We start from the raw sequence: 22,725 nt of genomic DNA on the forward strand, positions 1-22,725 counted from the left end.
CCAGAATTGTACTTCTCAACAACTTTGTCCCTGACTTGTTTGGACAGCTTCTTGGTCTTCATGGTGTGATGCCTCTTGCTTAGTGGTGTTGCAGCCTCTGGGGCCTTTCAGAAAAGGTGTGTTTATACTGACAGATCATGTGACACTTAGATTTCACACAGGTGGACTTCATTTCACTAATTATGTGACTTCTGAAGGTAATTGGTTGCACCAGAACTTTTGAGGGACTTCATTGCAAAGGGGGTGATTACATATGCACATGCCAATTTTCAGAATTTTATTTATAAAGATTCTTTTTTATATATATTTTTCTCATTTCACTTCACCAAATTAGACTATTTTGTGCAGATCCATCACATAAAATTTAGATAAAAAAAATAAATAAATTACAGGTTGTAATGTAACAAAAAAGGCAAAAAGCCAAGGGGGTGAATACTTTTGCAAGGCACTGTACATCACGGATTGTACGTCAGTCTGTGGCTTCCTATTACCTCAATCGGCCTCCTGACATTACTACATTGCACCTGATACATGTGCAGCCCAGTCTTCACTAATATAATCATACGTGTGGACAGGTCACTGCTTCTCACAAGATATCTTACTCCTATCCTGAAATAATCTGTGCTGCAGTGAGCATTCTGCTGATTTTATTAGTATCAAGTGGTTTTATCCCCACCCACTTCAAGCTCTGAACACCCTGACATGTTCTAGATGAAGATTAAAAAAAGAGCTTTAAAATGCAGAAAAGTTGTAAATAAGGGGTTAATCCCTGCCGGGCTGTGCAGCGCAAAGCTGACCCTGCTCTGACCATTGAGAAGGACGGCATAAAACCGTCGGCCATGCTGCCTGCCGCTCTTCTGTAGCATTCCACGTTTCTGCATGCTCCTGGCGGCGGTCGCCTAGACTGCGGCTCTTCATTGCAGCTAATATTCTGGGGATGTCCTGCACCTAGTCACCTGCATCCTTTCCCCGTGTGCTCTTCATTGTAACTAGTGTTCTGGGAAAGTTCTGTACCTGGTCACCAGTTCCACATCCTGTCCCCAGGTGCAGGACTCATGTTACCCTCAGAGTCCTACACCTGGTTACCGAATCTGCATTCTGTCCCCGTGTGCAAGTCATTGCAGTTAGTGTTCTGGGGGAGCCCTGCACCTGGTCACCGGATCCGCATCCTGGCCTAATGGGAGTCCTGCAACTGCTCACCAGATCCGCATTCTGTCCTCAGATGCCGGGCTGCTGTTCCTGTGGAATTCCTGCACCTGGTCACTGGATCCTTTCGCCAGGTACAGTACTCCTGTTCCCGTGGGAGTCCTGCAACTGATCACCGGATCTGCATCCTGTCCCTGTGTGCTCTTCATTGTAGCTAGTGTTCTGGGGGAGTCCTGCACCTGGTCACCGGATCCACATCCTGTCACCGTGTGCTGTTCATTGTAGCTAGTGTTCTGTGGGAGTCCTGCATCCTGGTTCCCGGATCTGCATCCTGTCTTTTTGAAACCCTCAGGCGGTTTGTATTCCCAGATGATTTTGTTGCCTTATTGAGAGGCTTATATTTCAACCCATATACTCTGCTCCTGAGGAATGGTTGTTGCCCTCATTTGACATCCAGTGGGGGAATCTACTCTGCTGTTAGCCTTGGGACTGGAGCCTTTGGCAATAGCAGTGCACAGTTGCTCTGACTACTTTGGCTGATGGTTGTTGCTATGGAATGTAAATTAACATTATTTGAGGACAACATGTGATTGTGTTATATCCAGATGTTTTCATCCCTGTAATACTGCGATAATAAGTGTAACATCCTTTGCTGGGTGCAAAATTAATTTTGATAAATCAGAGCCACTCCCGGTGGGTGTGTGGGATCCTTGTGCCCCATCTGCTCAGGCCTTCTCGCACTTCTGAGTAGTCCAAGATAAACTTGGATGTCTTGGAATCTGCCTCCAACATCCCCTATCAGATTTATATAAAGTGAAGTTTACTCCAGCAATTACTAAAATTGAGCATCTAGTGAATACTTGGAAACATTTGAATCTGTCTTTGCTGGGCATAAATGCTGATATTAAATCGGTACTTTTCCCAAAGCGAACCTATGCCTTGCTGATGCTTCCACTTACATTTTGAACTTTGTTGCAAATTAATGAAAAGGGAAAAAAAAAAGACCACGCAGTAAATTTACTAAGCAGCCGGTGTCCTGGGGTTTTGAAACCCCTGCACATCACCTGCAAATTAAAGCACCAAATCACTGAATTACTATATAGCGGTTTTAATGGAGTTTTGTAATCCACAATCGATGTCCATCTGTTTTACGGCGGTTTGTCCTATTTTCTAATGGGATTTTGACCAAACCACCATAAAACTACTGCATCTATCTGGCCAATCATAAGGAGAGGAATCACAGTACACTTATAATGAAGACAATCATATATTGAATAAGGAGACTGATACTGTAACATTAATTACTCCTTTGCTAGGGAAATACTATTTTATTAATATATTATGGGAAACATGATTAAATTTTATTAAGAGAACAATATTATGTATTAATCATATTACAGATGAAATATTATATTAATTGGTGGCTTAAAATTTATTTATTTATTTTTTATGACGGGTTAGCAGGGGCGTCACCATTTACAGGGGCTCACGTGAATTTTTGTTTTCATGTCACTCTACCATTCGGAAATGTTCCACAAGGGACTGTGCGCAAGATACAAAAACAAATTTCCAGTGATTTATTGGCGCCAGTGCCATGTTTTCAAAGAAATTTCCAGATATATAATGCCGCCAGCAGCCTGGTCAGGCATTGTTTTGGGTGCAGGAAGAGTGGTGTACTCTAGGCACCCTTAACCAAGGAGCTCCTGTGCCTAGCACACGGAATCGGTATGAAATACCGCCGGCCGTATGGTTCGATTCCCGGCAGCGGCCGCCCGACAGCTGAACAGATCCCGGCGGCGGCAGCCCGAAAGCGCTGGAAATCCCGATCATCCTCAGGTAAGTAATAACTTACCTAACCTAACCCCCCCTAACCCTCCTTAGGGGTGCCTAACCCTAACCTCCCCGCAAGTGCCTAACCCTAATCCCCCCTGCCAGTGCCTAACCCTAACCCCCCCTTCCCCGCTGCCTAAACCTAAGTCCCCCGGGGGGGGTGCCTAACCCTAGCCCTCCCTCCCCCTAGCCTAACCCTAACCCTCCCGGGGGGGTGCCTAACCCTAAGTGCGGGTGAAAGAACCCGGGTGCGCTATACCTAACTCCCCCCCCGCAGCTGTCCGCTCGCGGCGCCCGACATCCCTTCGATCGGGAAGCCGGGCGCCTGCCTCCTGGCGTCGGGAAAATGACAGGCGTCTAGATATAGACGCCTGTCATTTAACCCACGCCGGGATAAAGCAGTCGGGAAGCCGGCTGTCGGGATCACGGCAGCCAGTTTCCCGATTGCATCCCCTAGCACACCCAGCACCTGTTGTAGATACACCACTGCGTGTTTTTACTTACACTTGTTATATACCTTGCCTATTATATCTTATGTTCTGTATTATGCTTTTTGAGTGTCCAGAACGTTGCCTGTTGGTCAGTTATGTCTTTGTAATATGCTCTAGATCCCCACTGTATGGCGTTGTAGATTTTTGTGGCACCTTATAAATAAATTATAATGGTTATAATAATAATACGATTTGTCTGAATTTTAAAATATGGTCTGCATACATCATTTTGCTAAATGTAATTTATAAAACTTTAATCGTACATTAGATATATTTACAAATTGTAATTAACCGGTTTGTTCTGCCATTTGAATGGTTTGTATACAGTATACTGCAGAGTTTCAATGAAAGCATTAACTGATTGCAGGATAGCCAAAACTCTCTGCCAAAGCTTCCGCAGATCACAGCGGAAGAGAACTCCCATGAGCCCGACTCAGACCAAGAGAGTGTGAGGACGTTTGGATCAGACAATAGGAATCACAGAGAGTCATATAGGAGAATACTTCCCCGACTTCTGTCTGAGGCAGAGAGGTGAGGATCTGGTGAATAGATTTCCCACCTTTCCAGAACACAGCTGAGAATTACTAATGGAGATTTCTAACATAGAATGCTTGTAGAATTAGGTAAACCTGTGAGAAATAATGTAGAAATTCTAATTTTTATACAATTTTATTCAAAATTATTTATATTACAAATATAAAACAGTAGTTGAATCAGATTTTGAAGTAAACTCTTATGCTCATCTTGTCCTACAGAATTTTGAAGCAAATATATATATATAGGGCCAAATGTAATAGGCTGTGATTTGTAGGAAACTGCGTGGTATGGGCTTTATAACTGGTAGATTTAAAGTGTCAACCAGTTTTTGCCTTAAAACTTATTGCCACTTTAAACCTAGCAATGGAAGGTAAGCACTTCTCATAGGGGATGGAGTAAGATGTGCAGCCAGGAACAGCAGGAGCCTTCAGCTAAGCTCCTCAGATAGGGGTATGAAAAATGGATATAAAATATCAAGTGATGATTTCTTTGGAGGGTCTTTAACCAGATATCCCGTGTATAAAAGAAAAGATGTGTCCCAAGGTGATTCCAAGTGCAATGAAGTGATGTGCATCTGCTTGTGTTCCAATTGTAATAAGATTCCTCTTGTTTATCAGATGTTCCAATAAAAGGAAGAAAACATCCATAAAGTGCACATCAGTGGGTACAACTGTCCTTAAATACATCCAATAGTAGCTTTAGTGTCTGGCTATATAGCCGAAATAGCACTGGTGACTACAAATCTCAGGCTATTACTTTGGGCCTTAAGCTGGGTGCACACTAAACGATGTGTGTACCCAGCTATGTTGCCAACGATCCCAGCGCTGACGGTTCGACATATCCGGTGGTCTGTACACACTGGGCGATCTGGTACCCAACCGCCCGATATGCTGGCCCCTTGCATAGCGCTGCATGGGATCGTCAGCCGCATCGCCTGATATTACATGCTGCATATAAGATCAGGCGATGAGGCTGATGACTCCACAGGAGTGCACACCACACAATGTAGTGCACAAACACTACACATTTTTAACGATTTGTCATTCCGATGTGTCAGAATTGACCAAATCGTTAAAGATATCGTGTAGTGTGTAGGGGCCTTTGGAGTCACATTTTACACTCTCACTGTGACAGCTGTTGCCTCTTTGGAAATGTAAAGGCAAACAAACAGCATACTGAGCATAAGACTTTAATGCAAAATCTCATTTTTATCTTTTTTCGTATATTTGTTGCATTTCAATATTTATTTCCATTACTTTGCAATTGAAATTTGTTATAGATCTTCTTAATTGTTCTGATTTAATAAAATAGGGCTGAATCAGAGGAGGACACGGTGCCGATGTTTGCACAGTGATTGTTGTTTTTTATACTGCGCATGTGTATGAGTCGCACTGCGCATGCTCCATGCTTCAGTACCGTCTGCGGTCGCAGTGTGGACTTGGACGCAGAGTGACAGACAGGGAGTGTTTGTAGGAGGTAACGGGTGGTGGTGACCCAAATGAAGATGTGTCGCGACCGCTTCGGGGATGTTCATGCCTTTGACTGTGAATTTGTATGCAGTGGTTAAAGCTCTGGCGCTTCCTTCCGATGGACATTCTGAGCAACCATAGAACATTGATGCTGCGACCGATGGTGCGCCTGTGTATGCAAGCGCCCGGACTTGAGACACCGCTAGTGGGATTCTTAATACAAATGTGGGTGGCTGCAACATTTGCATATATCCCCACAACCACTGCATACGGGAACGCAGCCGTGCAGGTATTAGGGTCCTCCTCTATCCCCACAACCACTGCATACGGGAACGCAGCCGTGCAGGCATTAGGGTCCTCCTCTAAATCTGACCCATAATCCGCTTAGGATCCCTTAATATATCTCCTCACTACTATGTAAGACCTTGTATGAGGAGTCACCTATATATTTTCCCAGACTTTTTGGCACAGTCGGGAGTGACTTTTTGCATTGCTTACATACCTGCCAACATTGTTCATAGTGAGTTCAAAGGGACTTTAACCCTATATTTGTCATCATCTTTCTCCTCATCAGTGATACAAACAAAGTATTTAAAACCAGTCCCCATGCTCGGTATTTCAAGAACTCCTCAGTGGTGACTCCTCCTCCAATACATATGAATGGAATGGTCAGAAAGGAGGTAAGGGAACGTTTTCACATCTACTATTGCTCCAGCTACTTTATTGGCTGTCCAGAGAGTCTACTATCAAGCTGAAAAGGCAATTACAAATAAATATATATTTCTTTCAGCTTTAGGTCAGGACCAAGCCTTAAAATGCTAATCTACTATTACCCCATTTTTTCAGTAACCTGCAGCCTTGCAGTCTAATTATTAAATGCTAGTAAAACTTAAAATATGCCTTGAACGAATACTAAGAGGCATCTTGTCTTATTTACAAATATTTTATTGCAAAGGTTAAATACAAAATACATGATAGTTGACATTGCATGCAGCCAGGGTACGGCTCTAGGGTTGTTCAACCAACGCAGTTGAACAGGGGCGCCACCCATAGAGGGCGCACCCCTCCCCACCATCCCCATTTCAGCGGGACACTACTGTCCCACTGTTCGACCAGTGGGCCGAAGTGGCCCACAGGTGGTCAAATCGGGAGGTTGGGAACCCTCACCGCCGCAGCTGTGTGGCGGTGCCGGACCCCTGAGTCTAAATGGATGCTGTGCGCATGCGCGCGCCATCCATTCAGTGACAGGAGACAGGCTGGGGGAAGCCCAGCTAGTGAGGCTCCCCCCAGCCTGACGTTATTTGGAGGCGTGCCATGCGGGCACGCCTCCAAATACCGTCATATGGGGGTGTGGCCTGTGTTAATTAAGCCACATACCTATTTTTGGACGTGCGCGATGTTTGGGTAAACTGTTAGGCTAGTTTCACACTTGCTGGTTTTGGCCGGGCGGGCAAGAACCTGGCGGTAGCCAGCCGGGCTTTTTCAGGCACTCAGTGCCTTTCACAAGCAGCGGCTTTGTGCCGCTTTTAATGTGTTTTTTTTTAAATATATTGGGCATGCGCAAGCCTGTCCGGCACAAGCCCGTGTGTGTGTAAAAGGAAACATTGTTTCCTTTACACCACTGGCGTGCAGGGATGGGACGGACACAGCATGGCAGCTGTCCTGCACAGTGGATATTCCCGGCTGTAACACGGCGACTGGCGACCGTGCCGTGTGATAGAAGGCACCTGCTTTCAGCCACCGCTATTTTTCACACCCGGCAAAAACCGGGAGGGTTTTGGCTGCCCGCTCAAAACCGGCAAGTGTGAAATAGGCCTAAAGAGCCGGCACATTGAACTCCGACCCCTGGAGCTGGCCCTGCATTCAGCCTTGCTTGTGAGCCAATATCTAAGCCTACATATGAGGCTTTTATATGATCTGTCATTTTCATATTACAATTCTCACTACTTGCCAAATATATGGATATATTTGTTACTTGTGAATTTCATATGTTATAGATTTTATGTTTTTAATTCTGGGAATAACTGGGAAGTTCATTATATAATGTATGTTATCCCAGTGGTGTTATGTCCTGCAAATAATTCATTATTTACTCTCTCAGTCCTTTCCCCGTGACAATCTGGTGAGCATAAGCGGCCACATTAACTCCTCTCCTGACAGCAGCGACAAAGTTGCATTAACGCGCAAAGGTAAGAGTAATAATGCACAATGTGTGTCGCTCACAATGGTTATTTATATTAGCCACATATAATGCAGCACTGTACAGAGAATATTGGTCATTCATATCAGCTCCTGCCACATTGGAGATTATAATCTAAGAGGTTTATTTATTAAGCATTGGGTTCTAAAACCCGACGCTTCTGCCACGCGAGCAGCGGAGGAGCAGGAAGATGGCTGCCTTGTGCATCCTGCAAAGTGGAACAAGGTGGCGTGCTGCTGTTTGTTTAGTGACTATGCCGTACACTCGGCCTTGCAGTGGCACCAATCATACACCCTTCATTGCGGCCCTGATAGCGGGATTATCAGGTAGATAGCTGGGTTATAGTTAGAAAATAGGGTAGAGGAGTCAGTCCTTGTCTCCAATAAATATGCTGATTGTTGGGGATGTCTGTTCATGAGAAATTGTGCTTGCAGGGGAGTTAGTGCACCAGAAAAGATGTTGGAATGAAGGTGTAGGTATAATGAAGGACAGAATGTGACTGACGAACAGTTTCCAGCGTACTGGGGTTTAGCATATTGGGGATTGTATGGATAGATTCTTGTGAGTATCTGTCAATACTTATCACGAAGTTAGAAGTAGGTGCATGATCGTCATGGGTATTCAGCTTTAAACCTAAAAGCAAATGGCTACTTGATACTAATTTCTGAAATACTACCTGTTACATGTTACACTTGAAAAACAGCAGCAGTTTAGGCAGGTAAACAAGTGGGAGAGAAGTAGGTGTAAGATGGAAGGTGTTGGTGTTTTGGAGAAATAGGGCCGTATTCAATTAGCAGCGAAAACGGACATTTTTTGCCAAAAAACGGCTATATTTTCCCCAAAAATACAGACGAAAACGCAATTGGAGAAAAAAAACTGGAGAAAAGTTTTCTCCATCCCAGATCAGGTGAAAAAAAAATGCAAAACCCCTATTTTTGGCTAAAAATGTGGGGATTTCTTTCAGAACCCTTTGGACAGCCCCCCTAATGATACTTTAGCGGGAAAAAAAATCATAAGTCGCGCACGTGGCTGATTCAGGCATGTTTTTAGTGGTTATAAAAAACCACCTGCGCCAGCCACGTGCGATGTTTAAAACAATTGGCGCATCCTTATGGCCCTCTGAAATACCAGCCCCAATACGTTAAACGTATTTTTCGTGAAAAAAGAAAAAATTTGGACCAAAATTTCAGCGGTCATTTTTTGGCAAAGTGCGCAACTTACGATTTTTTTATCCGCTAAAGTATCATTAGGGGGGCTGTCCAAGGTGTTCTGTAAGAAATCCCCAAATTTTTACCCAAAAATAGGGATTTTGCTAATTTTTTCGCCTGCCCTAGGCTGGAGAAAAGTTTTCTCTAGATTTAGGTGAAAAACGGGTGTTTTTCGCCATCGTTGGAGAAATCGGCCGATTTCGCCTGTGATTGAATACCCCTCTAAATCTGATCTCTCTCTCTTGTGCAGGCTATTGTTTCCTTGTTAAATGTACTATATGACAGACCTTATGGGCAGTGCTGAATAGTGAACAGCAGCATAAGTATATAGTTTCCATACACTGCAGAGCATACTACAGAAGCTTTGTAAGCCACTTAGGGGCATATGCCCCCAAGTGGCTTACAAGCAGCCTGCATATATCAGTGAAATATGTGCAGGCTGCTTGTGTGTTTACTGTCATTTTAAGGGTTACATTTTAGTAAAAATATGACGTGGGGTCCTCCCCAAAAGCATAACCAGCCCCGGACTGCTCAGCTAGTCCTGGTTCTTAAAATGATGGTGAAAAAAAACATGTAGGAATGTTTTCTAGGAACTAGCACCTGGCTGCAGGGCCAGTCCTGTTTTTAAATATAGGGGGGAAAAAATGCGTAGGGGTCCCCCTATATTTAAAACCAGCACCAGACCCAAACCGACCGGGGTGTAATGCCACAGCCAGGAGACCCTATCACCGGGTCTTCACGGCCAAAGTATTCGCACCCCAAGCCGGTCAGCCCAAGATGGGATCTCAGGGGAGGTGGGAGTCCCCCCAAGAAGGAGTCCCCCCCTCTCCCGACACCCCAGGCGTAGGCTGAAGCCCAGATCTCTTCCCCGCACCCCTGGGCTGTGGGTACGGAGGTAATAATGTTGGAAATAGTTAAAAACTGTTGTATTTTACAGTGGTACTACAGGTGCCAACATGCCTGCCTTTTGGCACTTGTGGTACTACAAGTGCCAGCAGCCGGTCGGCACCTGTATTCCCACTGTAAAATAGTTTAAAAAAAACACTGTACACACACCGTCTAAAGTACAACTTTATTACATTCACTTACCTCACTCAGACATACTTACCTGCTGCCAGATGTTCACATCCACTTCTCCATGTAGAATCCACTGGGACTACCTGGAAAAGAGATCTCATAGTCCCCTCCATCCTGGCATCGGTCTCCGTAGCATCCCCGTACTTGGCAAAATAAAAAAAACGAGTGACCCGATGCATAGCGGACAGTTGTAACTATAGGTTGTGACATATACTTACACTTACATGTAGCGGCCCCTCAATGGCTGGGACCCACGTGTGACCAGCCAATAGATCTGTGCCTAATTATTATTAAATATCAATATGTATTGCTTATTTTTTTTGTTTGAAATGGGTATGAAATATAACCACAACACCTTACGACATAAAAGGTCTAAGGGCCTGATTCAGAGTAGTACGCAAACCCAATGTGAGATGCATGCACAGGATCTGTACTGTACTGTGCAGGCCTCCCTCTGGGCTCGATGCACTAAACGGAAAATGCGGTAAAAACTCAGTTTACCACATTTTCCATAAGCATTATTTTCCTGGCCACCGGGCTCCGATGCGTTGGGTAGCTTTTGCTGGTGTTACCCTATAGAAGCCTATGGGCTTCTACCGCATCGCGCTGCTATGAGATCCCTCCCAGCATGCCCCGCGGCCGCTACATCACTCTGTGCATGCGCAGATGGACTCCCAGGTCATAAACCCGGAAGTCCATGGCGCAGGGCAGATCGCAAAGGACAGTTCTTATCGGAAGAGCTGTCCTTTGCTGTACTGATTGCATGTGTTAGTGCATATGCGATCAGTACAAATGCGAAGCATGGCAGTAAGTGGCGCACTATATTAGCGCATCCCGCCCCCTGTGAGATCTTTCGCAGTTCCACCAAGCTGCAGCCTGATTGACAGACTTCGGGGGCGAGGAGTGGTTGGTGCTGGCCTCCATTCCCAGAAACGGGGATGTGTTGCCGTGCATTTTCAGGGAGTACCGAGGCCAGGGTCAGGTAGTCAGCGTATGGGGGAGGTTTACCGGGCGGTTAGAGAAACACTGTATCTGGACCGTTTACACTTTCTGGGCGTCCATAAATCAGCCACTTACTCACAGCAGGAGAGCCCTATGTGTGACTGGAGAGCAGCTATGTCTGCGACAGCTCAGACTTGCTCAGGAGGCTGATGGACACCTTATCTGTGTCCGATGTTTCTGGTTTTGTGCATGAGCGGTGGATGTGAGATGCTGTCAGTGGGCGTCTCCATGCCTTGAAGGGCAGGTGAGTCATTAGCATAATTTCATAATTGCGATCCGTGAGAGATTACATCTGTGATGGCATTTACATCCACATCTGAATTAGGTCCAAGATCCAGTGCTGCTTCTTAGGACACAGCACTCAGATCTGCGATGCAGTCAGCTGGTGTCTATTTACACCAGAAGCTGCTGCATTTGCATATGAGGTGTGCAGTATTGCACAGCATAGTCCTGTGGCATACATCTCTGAATCCGGCACCAAGTCATAACCATACCTTTATCAGGGAGAAAGAATGACATAGCAGGTGTAGCTTTAACAATGGGAAGTGATGTTATAGTGTAATAGATCTTGTGATGACTTGGGGTAATTGGCTCGGTAGATGGGTGTCAGTGGTGCAGTGATTAGGTGCAGAATTAGAGTCCACACATGGCATTCCAATAAATAATAAATTAAAATGGTGCTTTACTTCCAGCATGGAAATCAGGACACTAGCTCACTTCTTCAGCTCTCTCTATAAAAGCAGCTAATCTGCATGAAAGTCTCTTGGAGATTGTTGGACCTCCCTGCCATATGCAGGGCTGGACACTGGCCTCCTGGCCCAGTATATCTTTCACAGCTTGTTGGCTGGAGGATCTCCCTGCCTCCTTGCAGGTATGAATCCTGACAACCTGGTCTGCTTCAATCTGACTGCAGCTCCACTTGGACTGTCTGACTGTGTCCACCAGAAGCCTCACCTGGGCTCTGGTCATATGGCAGCCATTAGTCTTGAACCTTTTTGTTCTGTGTGTGGGCGGATCCCTCCAGCCCCACACTGACTCAGCTGCTCACCAGCGCCCTCTCTGGTGAAACTGCCACAATTTTTATAGGCTTGGAGAAGTCTCTTGGAAATGTGTACTTACAAAGCTACAATACCATATATTTTTAACTGGTTTACATTGATTAAACTTTCTGCCTGATTCAGACCCGTTCGCTAGATGCGGCCGCTCGCTCCCAGCATATGCAAAATCTGCTAAGTGATGTCAAGGCAGGCGATCGCACGGCAAGGCATAAGCACGCCCACTATGTCTTGGCGAGCGATCACTTAGTGTTTATAGATGCCCACCAGCCTGTCTTTAGCCGCCCACTAGCGCACGTCATCTCCAGGAAGTATATACAACCATCGCTACATCGGGTTCCATCGGATCTGACCGCAGCGCTTGCGGTTGCTTTTACCCTACCACTAACACTGCGAGCATTTCAGTGTAAAAAACAGCCCGGTGACGTGTACTCTGACGCTGCCTGTTAATTATGCACGCCTCTGAAACGGCGTTGAAACACTCAGGCACGCCTGCCTCCGCAGCTCCACTCCCCCGTTACTACTGTCCTCCCCCTGTTACCACCCACAAACGGCCTCTCCTGTCACCCATTTCACTGGGCTGTCTTTGCTGGGCGAGTGAGCGCCTCCCAATTGCTCGAGCTAGTTCGCGCACACGCACTGCGATGCATGTGCAAATGCATAACATCGGTCGCGTACGAGCGAGCGGCCGCTTGCGAGAGTGTCTGAATCAGGCCCTTTATTTGTAAGATGTCTAGTGGGAAAAGTTTGCATGTTAATTTTATTGTAGATTAATTAGCTTTTTCTTCTTTTTATTCACAGAGAAGAAAGAGATTCTAAGCAGCATCAAAAGTATTTCAGTGAAGGCGGCGCGGAGACGTTCCCGGGTAGTTGATGGTGACCGCCAACAACTGCTGCAGCCCATGAAAGAGAGAAGCAACCTATCTGTTCATTCAATGAGTGAAAATGAGGACAATCCATTCAGAGATCAGCAGATGCCCAGCTCTCCACTCCACCACGCAGCCAGCGATGACAACCTCTCCACCAGCACCGGTGAGATGGTAACAGCTGTAGGAGGAAGAGCAGGCAACCACCGGAGAGATACTCCAGTTCTGTGGCAGCAGGCACCAAAGAAGGTACCTCAGAAAGTGGAGAAAAGGGAGGAGTCTTTAGAAGTAAAACGCAGAAAGAAGAGGTCAAGGTCATTTGAAGTCACTGGCCAAGGGGTGAGCTCAACAAAATATCTGTGTATGATGTCTGGGATTTCTAAACTCACTAATTTCACAGCTCTACAATTTTCTGCTGATTAGTAGTGTTATTAAAGGCTCCTTCCTGGGTTCTAATTAGGTTTGACCATTGAGGCAACAATTGATGGTTTGCTGGCGATGTTCAGTGGTTTTTACCATTGATGTGGGAGGTCAGATGGTGCACATCGATGGTGGAGGTCTGACAGTGGAGGTTTGCATATGTGCGGCCACTAATCATCAATGGCTCAACCATCAATGGTTTTATGATGATGGTTAGAATGCAATGAATATCAATGGCAGAACATTTAATGGGACAATCTTAGTCCTAATGCAGAATCTGAGCTAGACGTCATAACAATTCTTGGGGGCGTATATAATAAATGACTGCTTTTGAAAACCACAGACTATCTGCATTCATGCTTGTACAATTATAAACAGCCATACTACACACCTGGCTTTGCCCTTAATAGTATTGCCATTTTAAATTCTACAGGCAAAACCACTGGTAATTGGAAGCTTTGAAGAGCCACTGTTTATACTTGGTCTCAGATCTCTCATCCCCCTTTCTTCTCCAAAGATATCATGGCAACCAATCCAATGTCAGTTTTTATTAGCAAAGAATACACTAGACTGTATAAAGCTAATATCTAATTGGTTGCTGTGGGTTACAGCACTTCATTGCTCTTTTCACACTGTTATTAAGTAGACTCAGTAGACTGTGTTTATATCACAGGAACATTTACTATTATATGGAATTTACTAGCCTCATGTGTACATTAAAAATCAAATGTAATAGGTACACCTTAGTCACATATAACATACAACACAATCATATGACATGTCATCCATAGGTGTATTTATAATGGGTGTAGGGTGTGTGGTGCACCAGGCCCCTGGGTTCAGGTGGGCCCTGTACTTCACACCCTGCACCCATATAGTATACTTACCTTGTGCCAGAGCCATTGCTCTTTTGTGCGCATGCTCCATCTTTTCAAATATCACTGGAAAATGGCACCACAGAGGAGGAGAGACCCGCTTGCCAGCACAAGGTAAGGTGTAAGGTTTGGGGTGGAGTGCTGCTTAGTGGAGGGGGCTTGCTGCATACGATCCCCCTCAGGCATTAATACGCTCCTGATGCCATCATTGACATATCAGAAATACATATTAATTATATATAAATATACATATAAATCTTGCATTAAACACATCATTTACAGAGACATTGGATGTAATTTACAATTCTTGTGCTTCACGTCCAATGTGGCTGCTGTCTCAGCAAGAAAAGAAGGAGGTGATTCTCCCCAATGCTGCGGTGTGGCGTGGTGTCACCTAACTATTGTAATAGAACTATTGTGCAGATGAGGATGTGGCTTGGGGCACGGCCGCAAACTTGACCTCTGCAAACTTTATTGCTGCCCCACTGGTACCCTTCTCCTGTATCCTACATGATGGCGTATATTAATAAGAAAATTATTCTCGATGCAGGACCTGCCATCCCCACATAACTACATTGTTTGTTTAAATGATGTGTTCAAAGTACTTTATGTTTATATTGGGAAAAAAATCTATTTAGGGAGCAGCCAGGTTAAAAATCTAAAATAGAAAATTTTTCTGGAGATAATAGTGGTCATCATACGATCATCTTTTTTATATAGTATCAGCCTGAAAAATGTTAATTCACATTGACATGTCATTTCTGTTTCTCCAGCTGGTCAGACCAAGGAACCATCTGTCTCGAAACAAGGCCCTTGATAGCAACTCGGACCACAAGATCCAAACTAACATCCCTCAGACCCTTAACAGCCGAGTACCTGGGAAAATTGTGCTACCAATAGCACAGGTTAAACTTCCACAGAACCAGGCTGGTGTGTTTCATTTTCCTTACAGTATTCTCTTTACCATTAAGCAGTAGAGGCATCCATTTTGCAAGTAGAACCAAAATGAGAATGCAGCTATGAATTTATTTGATACCACTACCTCATGAGTATTTGTTTACAGGTGCCTCCACGATGTCACCAGTGTCACATGAGTATTTGTTTACAGGTGCCTCCACGATGTCACCAGTGTCACATGAGTATTTGTTCACAGGTGCCTCCATGATGTCACCAGTGCCTCATGAATTCATAGGCTTCTATATCATGATAAATATTGGCTCTGCCCACAAAATGGCAGCCATCACTATGTGTAGGTAGCATGTGTTTTAATGTCTGGCTGATGGAAAACCAATTTAAGAGGTAAAATTGCTTTTATTGTATTGATGAGCCATATATATAGTTTTACATTTATATTAGGGGTGAGCGGGTTCGGATTTCTAAAATCCGAACCCCCCCGAGCCCCCCCGATCCGAGTCCGATCCGAGTCAGGCTCGACTTTTCCCGCCTGACTCGGATCTGAAATCGAGGCAAAACGTCATCATCCCGCCTTCCGAGTCTCGCGGGTTTTGGATCCTATATAAGGTACCCGCGTCGGCGCCATTTTCTCACTCGGCTGTGGACAGTGAAGAGGGAGGGTGGGAGTTAGGGCTGTGTAGTGTAGTGTAGTGTAGTGCTGCTGTTGTCCACTACTTCAAAGTCCATAGGGGCTGGCTGTGTTGTGCTGTGCTGCTGTTGTTAATAGGGGCTGTGTCCACTACTTCAAAGTCCATAGGGGCTGGCTGGACTGTGTTGTGCAGTCAGTTCTCCATAGGGGCTGTGTCCACTCCAAAGTCCTGTGCAGTGTCCCAGTCCTAAAGGAGAGCTGTAGTGTTGTCCAGGGGGTGCTCTGTCCATCAGGGGCGCTCCCCCCAAGTGCTAAAAAAATAATATATTTTCTGTGTTTGTGAATTGTGTGCGCAGTAGCCGCACGTGCATCAACAAAGTAGTGCCAAGCGTGCGCCTGTGTCATAAGTAAAGGGCCGGCTGGCTTGACCGTTAAAGGGTGCTGTAACCCCCGAAAGTACACTCCAGTCCAAACCAAAAAAAAAATTATTTTCTGTGTTTGTGAATTGTGTGCGCAGTAGCCGCACGTGCATCAACAAAGTAGTGCCAAGCGTGCGCCTGTGTCATAAGTAAAGGGCCGGCTGGCTTGACCGTTAAGGGTGCTGTAACCCCCGAAAGTACACTCCAGTCCAAACCAAAAAAAAAATTATTTTCTGTGTTTGTGAATTGTGTGCGCAGTAGCCGCACGTGCATCAACAAAGTAGAGCCAAGCGTGCGCCTGTGTCTCATAAGTAAAGGGCCGGATGGCTTGACCGTTAAAGGGTGCTGTAACCCCCGAAAGTACACTCCAGTCCAAACCAAAAAAAAATTATTTTCTGTGTTTGTGAATTGTGTGCGCAGTAGCCGCACGTGCATCAACAAAGTAGTGCCAAGCGTGCGCCTGTGTCATAAGTAAAGGGCCGGCTGGCTTGACCGTTAAGGGTGCTGTAACCCCCGAAAGTACACTCCAGTCCAAACCAAAAAAAAATTATTTTCTGTGTTTGTGAATTGTGTGCGCAGTAGCCGCACGTGCATCAACAAAGTAGTGCCAAGAGTGCGCCTGTGTCATAAGTAAAGGGCCGGCTGGCTTGACCGTTAAAGGGTGCTGTAACCCACAAAGTACACTCCAGTCCAAACCAAAAAAAAAATTATTTTCTGTGTTTGTGAATTGTGTGCGCAGTAGCCGCACGTGCATCAACAAAGTAGTGCCAAGAGTGCGCCTGTGTCATAAGTAAAGGGCCGGCTGGCTTGACCGTTAAAGGGTGCTGTAACCCCCAAAGTACACTCCAGTCCAAACCAAAAAAAAAATTATTTTCTGTGTTTGTGAATTGTGTGCGCAGTAGCCGCACGTGCATCAACAAAGTAGTGCCAAGCGTGCGCCTGTGTCATAAGTAAAGGGCCGGCTGGCTTGACCGTTAAAGGGTGCTGTAACCCCCGAAAGTACACTCCAGTCCAAACCAAAAAAAAATTATTTTCTGTGTTTGTGAATTGTGTGCGCAGTAGCCGCACGTGCATCAACAAAGTAGTGCCAAGCGTGCGCCTGTGTCATAAGTAAAGGGCCGGCTGGCTTGACCGTTAAAGGGTGCTGTAACCCCCAAAGTACACTCCAGTCCAAACCAAAAAAAATATTATTTTCTGTGTTTGTGAATTGTGTGCGCAGTAGCCGCACGTGCATCAACAAAGTAGTGCCAAGCGTGCGCCTGTGTCATAAGTAAAGGGCCGGCTGGCTTGACCGTTAAAGGGTGCTGTAACCCCCGAAAGTACACTCCAGTCCAAACCAAAAAAAAATTATTTTCTGTGTTTGTGAATTGTGTGCGCAGTAGCCGCACGTGCATCAACAAAGTAGTGCCAAGCGTGCGCCTGTGTCATAAGTAAAGGGCCGGCTGGCTTGACCGTTAAAGGGTGCTGTAACCCCCAAAGTACACTCCAGTCCAAACCAAAAAAAATATTATTTTCTGTGTTTGTGAATTGTGTGCGCAGTAGCCGCACGTGCATCAACAAAGTAGTGCCAAGCGTGCGCCTGTGTCATAAGTAAAGGGCCGGCTGGCTTGACCGTTAAAGGGTGCTGTAACCCCCGAAAGTACACTCCAGTCCAAACCAAAAAAAAATTATTTTCTGTGTTTGTGAATTGTGTGCGCAGTAGCCGCACGTGCATCAACAAAGTAGTGCCAAGCGTGCGCCTGTGTCATAAGTAAAGGGCCAGATGGCTTGACCGTTAAAGGGTGCTGTAACCCCCGAAAGTACACTCCAGTCCAAACCAAAAAAAAATTATTTTCTGTGTTTGTGAATTGTGTGCGCAGTAGCCGCACGTGCATCAACAAAGTAGTGCCAAGCGTGCGCCTGTGTCATAAGTAAAGGGCCGGCTGGCTTGACTGTTAAAGGGTGCTGTAACCCCCGAAAGTACACTCCAGTCCAAACCAAAAAAAAATTATTTTCTGTGTTTGTGAATTGTGTGCGCAGTAGCCGCACGTGCATCAACAAAGTAGTGCCAAGAGTGCGCCTGTGTCATAAGTAAAGGGCCGGCTGGCTTGACCGTTAAAGGGTGCTGTAACCCACAAAGTACACTCCAGTCCAAACCAAAAAAAAAATTATTTTCTGTGTTTAGCCGCACGTATATATCAAATCGATATAACATAAATGGAGGACCAAACTTTCTCCGATAAAAATAAAATAGAGAAAGATCAAGAACCACTTCCTCCTAGTGCTGAAGCTGCTGCCACTAGTCATGACATAGACGATAACATGCCATCAACGTCGTCTGCCAAGGCCGATGCCCAATGTCATAGTAGAGGGCACATACAATCCCAAATGGCAAAGTTCAGGAAAATGACCTTGAAAAAGACATTTAAATCAGCTGAATAGAAACGTAAACTTGCCAATATGCCATTTACGACACGGAGTGGCAAGGAACGGCTAAGGTCGATCCCTAGTATGTTCATGACTAGTGGTTCAGCTTCACATGACGATGGAAGCCCTCCTCCCACTAAAAAAATCAAAAGAGTTAAGCTGGCAAAAGCACAGCGAAGAACTGTGCTTTCTAAGAAGATATCACAAATCCCCAAGGAGAGTCCAAGTGTGGTGGTGGTTGCGATGCCTGACCTTCCCAGCACTGGACGTGAAGAGGTGGCTCTTTCCACCATTTGCACGCCCCCTGCAAGTGCTGAAAGGAGCACCCACAGTCCACTTGCTGATATGCAAATTGAAGATGTCACTGTTGAAGTACAACAGGATGAGGATACTGGTGTAGCTGGCGCTGAGGAGGAAGTTGGCGAGGAGGATTCTGATGGTGATGTGGTTTGTTTAAATCAGGCTCCGGGGGAGACAGTTGTTGTCCGTGGGATGAAAAAGCCCATCACGGTCATGCCTGGGCAGAAGACCAAACATTCCACCTCTTTGGTCTGGCAATATTTCTATCCAAATCCGGACAACAACTGTCTTGCCATATGTACCATATGTAAAGGTGAAATAAGTAGGGGTAGGGACGTCAACCACCTAGGAACATCCTCCCTTATACGGCACCTGCAGCGCGTTCATAAAAAGTTACTGTCAAGTTCAGAAACTTTGGCTAAGACCGTAAGCAGTCCAGGGACACCTAAATCCCGTTGTCCTGTTGTATCCAAGCGCCTGCAAACCACACCGTCAACTCCCTCCTCGTCAATTTCCTCCTTAGTCAGGATCGGAAGTAGTCCTGCAGGCCATGTCACTGGCATGACTGACTCTCCTATCCGGGATTCCTCTGGAGGATCCTGCATTGCTACGCCTACTGCTGCCGCTGCTGCTGTTGCTGCTGCTGGGAGTCGTTCATCATCCCAGAGAGGAAGTAGGAACACCACTACTTTTACTAAACAATTGACCCTCCAACAGTCCTTAGCGAGGAGGATGAAGTACGACAGCAGTCATCCTGAAGCAAAACGTATAACTGAGGCCTTGACTGCTATGTTGGTGTTAGACGTGCGTCCGGTATCCGCCATTAGTGCAGTGGGATTTAGACAATTGATGGAGGTAGTGTGTCCCCGGTTCCAAATCCCGTCTAGATTCCACTTCACTAGGCAGGCGATACCGAGACTGTACAGAAACGTCAGAAAAAGTGTCCTCAGTGTCCTGAAAAATGCTGTTGTACACAATGTCCACTTAACCACGGACATGTGGACAAGTGGAACAGGGCAGACTAAGGACTATATGACTGTGACAGCCCACTGGGTAGATGTATCACCTTACGCAGCAACAGCAGCAGCGTCACCAGTAGCAGCATCTCAGAAACGCCAGCTCGTTACAAGGCAGGGTACGCTGTGTATCACCGGTTTCAGTAAGAGGCACACCGCCGACAACCTCTTAGAGAAACTGAGGGAAATCATCGCCCAGTGGCTTACCCCACTTAGACTCTCCTGGGGATTTGTGATATCTGACAACGCCACCAATATTGTGCGGGCATTACATCTGGGCAAATTCCAGCACGTCCCATGTTTTGCTCACACAATAAACTTGGTGGTGCAGAATTTTCTGAAAAGCGACAGGGGCGCGCAGGAGACACTTTGGGTGGCCCGAAAAATTTCTGGCCACTTTCGCCATTCAGCGACTGCGTGCCGAAGACTGGAGCGCCAGCAAACACTCTTGAACCTGCCCCGCCATCACCTGAAGCAAGAGGTTGTGACGCGGTGGAACTCAACCCTCTATATGCTTCAGAGGATGGAGGAGCAGCAAAAGGCCATACAAGCCTATACATCCACCTATGACATAGGCAAAGGAGGGGGTATGCACCTGACTCAAGCGCAGTGGAGAATGATTTCCGTGTTGTGCAAGGTTCTCCAGCCCTTCGAACTTGCCACACGTGAAGTCAGTTCAGACACTGCCAGCTTGAGTCAGGTCATTCCCCTCATCAGGCTTTTGCAGAAGCAGCTGGAGAAAGTGAAGGAGGAGCTAAGACGGAGCGATTCCGCTCGGCATGTGGGACTTGTGGATGAAGCCCTTCATTCGCTTTGCCAGGATTCCAGGGTGGTCAATCTGTTGAAATCAGACCACTACATTTTGGCCACCGTGCTTGATCCTAGGTTTAAAGCCTATGTGGTGTCTCTCTTTCCGGCCGACACAAGCCTGCAGAGGTGCAAAGACCTGCTGGTGAACACACTGTCAGCTGAAGCGGAACGTGACACGTCAACGGCTCCTTCTTCATTTTCTCCCGCAACTGGGGCTGCCAGGAAAAAACTTAGGTATCCTAAGCAACCCGCTGGCGGTGATGCAGGGCAGGCAGGACCAAGTTTGGACATCTGGTCCGGACTGAAGGACCTGGCAACAATTTCTGACATGTCTACTGTCACTGCATATGATACTGTCACCATTGACAGAATGGTGGAGGATTACATCGGTGACAGCATCCAAGTAGGCATGTCAGACAGTCCATACCTGTACTGGCAGGAAAAAGAGGCAATTTGGAGGCCCCTGTACAAGCTGGCTCTATTTTACCTGAGTTGCCCCCCCTCCAGTGTGTACTCCGAAAGAGTGTTTAGTGCAGCCGGGAACCTTGTCAGCGAAAGGCGTAGGAGGTTGCTTCCACAGAATGTGGAGAAGATGATGTTCATCAAAATGAATTATCAGCTCTTCCAGGCAGACCAGCCTCCAGAAGGTACAGAGGGACCTGTGGTGGTGGATTCAAGTGGGGACGAGTTAATACTTTGTGAGGATGAGGATGTACACACTGAAGAGGGTGAGGAATCGGTGGATGAGGAGGATGAGGATGACATCTTGCCTCCGTAGAGCCAGTTTGTGCAGGGACACATTAATTGCCAGCTTGTTTTGTGGGGGCCCAAACGAACCAATCATTTCAGCCACAGTTGTGTGGCAGACCCTGGCGCTGAAATGATTGATTTGTTAAAGTGTGCATGTCCTGTTTATACAACATAAGGGTGGGTGGGAGGGCCCAAGGACAATTCCATCTTGCACCTCTTTTTTTTCTTTGCATTATGTACAGTTTGGGGCCTAGTTTTTCTAACTGCCATCCTGTCTGCCACTGCAGTGTCACTCCTAGATGGGTCACGTGTTTGTGCCGCCCACTCGTGTCGCTTAGCATAGTCATCCAGCTACCTCGGTGCAACCTTTTGGACATGAAAACACTATTGTGAGGTGTGAGGTGTTCAGAATAGACTGGAAATGAGTGGAAATTAAGGTTATTGAGGTTAATAATAGCATAGGAGCAGAGAAATCAACAAATTCTGTGATTTTAGCTGTTTTTATGCTTTTTAAAAAAAAAATACAGATCCAAAACACAAAACCCAGAACCCAAAACACGGAAGGGTGGTTTTGGCAAAACCAATCCAGATCCAAAACACGAAGAAAGATCCAGATCCAAAACCAAAACACAAAACACGAAAAGTGGCCGGTGCACACCCCTAATTTATATATTTATCCTTTATATGTAAAAAAATTATTCACATTATGATACAATATTAATATATATTTATTTTCAAATTTACACAGGAAATATGGTTAAAGTGGGAGACCACCAAGGAGCGGGACCCCAGCTCAACCAACCTGCTAATGCAAAGAAGCAAATTTCCACCAACCAACGGCCACGATTCAACTATATTAATGCAAATGCTGGAGGTGTTAATGGCAAGGAAATGAGGGTACGGAAACATTAAAGGACAGAAAATATTACGTACAACACTGTACAGCCAAGCACGTGGACTTAGGAGGGGTCCAGATATTAATGGTACGAATTTTGGCTTGCACTGTGATGGTAGTGTGACGTCTTCGGGAATTCTGGATGACCTATGCTGAACAGATTTTCTGAAAACACTTCAAAAGCTGCAAGATGGCATTTACTCACCAGTATAAATAAAACATATACATTTTGTATTCAGAAAGGTATTTTCATCATTCCTCGCCCTTTGGCAAATGTATTACAGCTGTTGTCTTCTGCTTTTGGGATATCCTTGCAGGGACCTACAATAGCTCACTATAGCTCCAGAGGAGAATTGAATGTGCTGCTATATACATTTGGTTGACTGTTCTTTTCCATAGAGTGCCTGGTC

At 45.8% G+C, this 22,725-nt stretch overlaps 1 protein-coding gene across 3 annotated transcripts in view; it reads left to right on the forward strand.

Moving 5' to 3' along the window:
* Positions 1-22,725, forward strand: part of KIF19 (kinesin family member 19) — a 101,929-nt gene extending 79,204 nt beyond the window's left edge. For all 3 annotated transcript variants that reach the window (XM_088473156.1, XM_088473148.1, XM_088473164.1), the window contains 6 exons: positions 3,835-3,998; positions 6,048-6,153; positions 7,575-7,662; positions 12,817-13,220; positions 14,950-15,106; positions 22,169-22,725. In XM_088473156.1, the coding sequence (XP_088329282.1) occupies positions 3,835-3,998; positions 6,048-6,153; positions 7,575-7,662; positions 12,817-13,220; positions 14,950-15,106; positions 22,169-22,332 (1,083 nt within the window). In that variant the 3' untranslated portion in view covers positions 22,333-22,725. The remainder of the gene's footprint in view (positions 1-3,834; positions 3,999-6,047; positions 6,154-7,574; positions 7,663-12,816; positions 13,221-14,949; positions 15,107-22,168) is intronic.

The sequence above is a fragment of the Taudactylus pleione genome, unplaced genomic scaffold (genome assembly GCF_031769625.1).
Source record: "Taudactylus pleione unplaced genomic scaffold, aTauple2 ptg000016l, whole genome shotgun sequence".
NCBI classification, from domain to species: domain Eukaryota; kingdom Metazoa; phylum Chordata; class Amphibia; order Anura; family Myobatrachidae; genus Taudactylus; species Taudactylus pleione.